General features: G+C 39.8%; 1 protein-coding gene across 1 annotated transcript; it reads left to right on the forward strand.

Annotated features, from left to right (window-relative positions):
• Nucleotides 1-228: 228 nt before the first annotated feature.
• On the forward strand, nt 229-1,598 carry LOC127881391 (paired box protein Pax-6-like). Its single transcript, XM_052429194.1, has 3 exons — nt 229-355; nt 607-956; nt 1,167-1,598. The coding sequence occupies exons 1-3, from the start codon at nt 229-231 to the stop codon at nt 1,596-1,598; spliced, it is 909 nt and encodes a 302-aa protein (XP_052285154.1).
• The last annotated feature ends 1,359 nt before the right edge of the window (nt 1,599-2,957 follow it).

Below are 2,957 nucleotides of genomic sequence, written 5' to 3' on the forward strand. Positions count from 1 at the left end.
TGTGTAATGTCATTGCTATTCTTTACATTACAGGTGTTCCACACGGGACCTTACAACAGTTTCAGTTTGGACGAGCTGTTTTCAAGGAAGTAATCGACAGCCATACAGAGTTTGACATCACTTCCGGTACTTAACACGCCAAACAAAGAGAACATCCAAAAGACATCGACAGGCATTTCTCCCTGCTTGCCCGTAACCGGAAGCGTTAACCACAATGTACCGCGCATGATGAGCGGGTACCAGCCGCAAGTGAAAGGCGATAGTAGCGCCGGTGCATCTTCTTCACGTGCTGCTCGATACGCTCCGTACAGCACATCTCACTTCCTGTCGTTCAGACACAAGACTCTCCAAGAAAGTACAGGCTCCAAACGAGATACAGACGATTTATAAATAACATATTTTTGTACTGACCATACATATACAGTCACTGTGATATTTTTTTAGATTTGTTTATAGTTAGTTTACTTTATTAACGTAGATTGTTAAAATACAAATTTATTTGGCAATATGATAATAATTGAAGAGAAAAACAACGGCCATGCATCATACAAATAAACTTTATGTTGGCGATGTGGTTTTTTTAACGACTTTGTTTATTACGTGTAGACGAGCCGGATATTGACGATCTAGACGACAGTCAGGATAATTTACGATCCAGCGATGTCCCGAACACGACCGACTCCTCGAATTCCACTCACGACTCCACCTCCCCAAAGTCGTCTGCCTCCTCGTCATCTCCGGCCAGCAGTGCGCGCACCTCCCCGGAGTCAGTCGCCGAGCCGATCGCCAGCCCGGAGACCAGCTCCGAGCTGACGATAAAGAAAAAGGCGCGAACCAACTACACGAATAAACAGATTCAGACGTTGATAAAACTCTTCCACGAGAATCCCTACCCCGAGTCGGAGATGATGGAAAACATTGCCAAGGACTTCGGGGTGCCCGAGAACAAAATCAAGGTGTGTCACATAATCTATTCAGATTTTCAGTTTTCATCAGTTACATTAATGTTCATTGTAATGGATTGCCCATACATTTTGACACGAACTAATTTATTTATTCGGTTAATGATTTTCAATTTTATCAACGTAACATTTGATTATAGAACATGATTATATATTTATAAATCATTAGATTATATTATAGAGTGAGTGTTGTTATATTTTAAGATCTGGTTCCAGAACAAGCGCGCACGGTGGCGTAGGCGAGTCAACGACAACATGAACCACTGCCCTGGGCAGCCGTTCATGCCCGTGTCTCCAATGTTGTCGCCGGTCCCCTCATACGGACCCATGTACGGCAACATAATGTCGTCATCGCCGCAACATCCAGCTTATTCCAACTACCCATGGATGCAGCCAGGCGCGCCAAGTCCGAGCAATAGCAACAATAACCAGCAACTTCCGGGGCACTCCCGTCTGCCGCACTCGAACATGACAGCGACCCCTGTGACGTCATTGTATTTTCCACCCATTTCCATGCCGACCAGTATTTCGCCTATGTCGTCTGCAGCGGAATATCCGCTCAGAACGTCACCACAACAAATGATGACGTCACAACAGAGACAATATCAGAACCCACATTTCCTGAACGGATCATAGGGGTACCATGTTGGCTAATAGACATTCCGCTTCGATTTGCTTGTTTTGTTAGATATATATTTTTGTTAGATATATAAATTGTTGACTAGTGGCGTCAAGTATTATTCTTGTTTTGAATAAAATACTTGATCACGTAGTTATGTTATTGACTTTATTTTCATGCGTGTTGTCCGATCACTCAGCATTAATTTTAATAAAATTTGCCGCACTTCTGACGCCAATTGTAGTGTACCGCTACAATTTAGCTGTATCCAGCCTATAGTTAAGCCGGTCTTGTCAGGATGGCTTCCAAACAACTGCGGTTCATGTTTTCAACGTCTTTTATTTGCATATACTAAGAATTAATTATAATGTAATATAAAGTCGACATATTTCGAAAAGCACTCCAATGTAGACGTTAAACACAGATCTTATGAAAAGTATTTCTTTATAGCGCATATAAATTATTGAGCTTTCTGGAGTTCATAAGATGAATCTTTTTTTTACTGTACTAAATCAGAGGGGGGTAATCACGTGACAGTCAAGATGGCGACGTCCATACCGAGACAGTTATTTTTCGCCGTTTAATACCCTTTATTACTTATGTTTATTTTTTAAATGACGCTCACTTTCCAGCCATATCAGTAAAAAGGTGATTAACGTTTATTTTATTACTTTACTCCCCGCAAATTGTCGAGGAGCCCTAATTAGGTCATCCCGCTAAGGAATTTCGCACCGGGTAAAGTCGAGATATAGAGCGAATATTAATATGAAATAAAAGCCAGTTACTTTCTTCCTAAAATGGCTGAAAAGTGAGCGGTATACAAAATAATAATACAAGTAATTAATGTTATAAAACGACGAAAAATACCTGCCTCGGCATGGATGTCGCCATCTTGTTTGTCACGTGATTACCCCCTCTGTAGATACTGTAAAATACCAAAGATGTTAAGTTAATTTTAACTTGTAATATAGGTTACCATTTTCAGAATGGAGAAGATCTGACAGTAAGATCTAAATTATTTATAAAAATCTGATTTGTATGCCGTAAAAAACGGAAATTGTGTGATCATGAAAGATACCAAATGACTAATGGGGTTTTTTACCCTCGGGACTTCGGTTAATAAACCATTGCCCGAGCACACTGCTTAACATATAAAACTCTACATTAAAAGGTCGAAAACGGCCATAAAATGGACAGCCCGATTTTACTGGGCTGTACCATTGATACAAATAGAAAACTTTGCAGTGTTGGTGCGGTGAATCTGTTTGATTTTAATATGATTGGTATATGTTATTTAAGCTATTATGATAAAGTTATATTAATATTATTGTTACTATTGCTATTGTTATTATTATTATATGTATGTTGTTTGTGTT

The sequence above is a fragment of the Dreissena polymorpha genome, chromosome 5 (genome assembly GCF_020536995.1).
Source record: "Dreissena polymorpha isolate Duluth1 chromosome 5, UMN_Dpol_1.0, whole genome shotgun sequence".
NCBI classification, from domain to species: Eukaryota; Metazoa; Mollusca; class Bivalvia; order Myida; family Dreissenidae; genus Dreissena; species Dreissena polymorpha.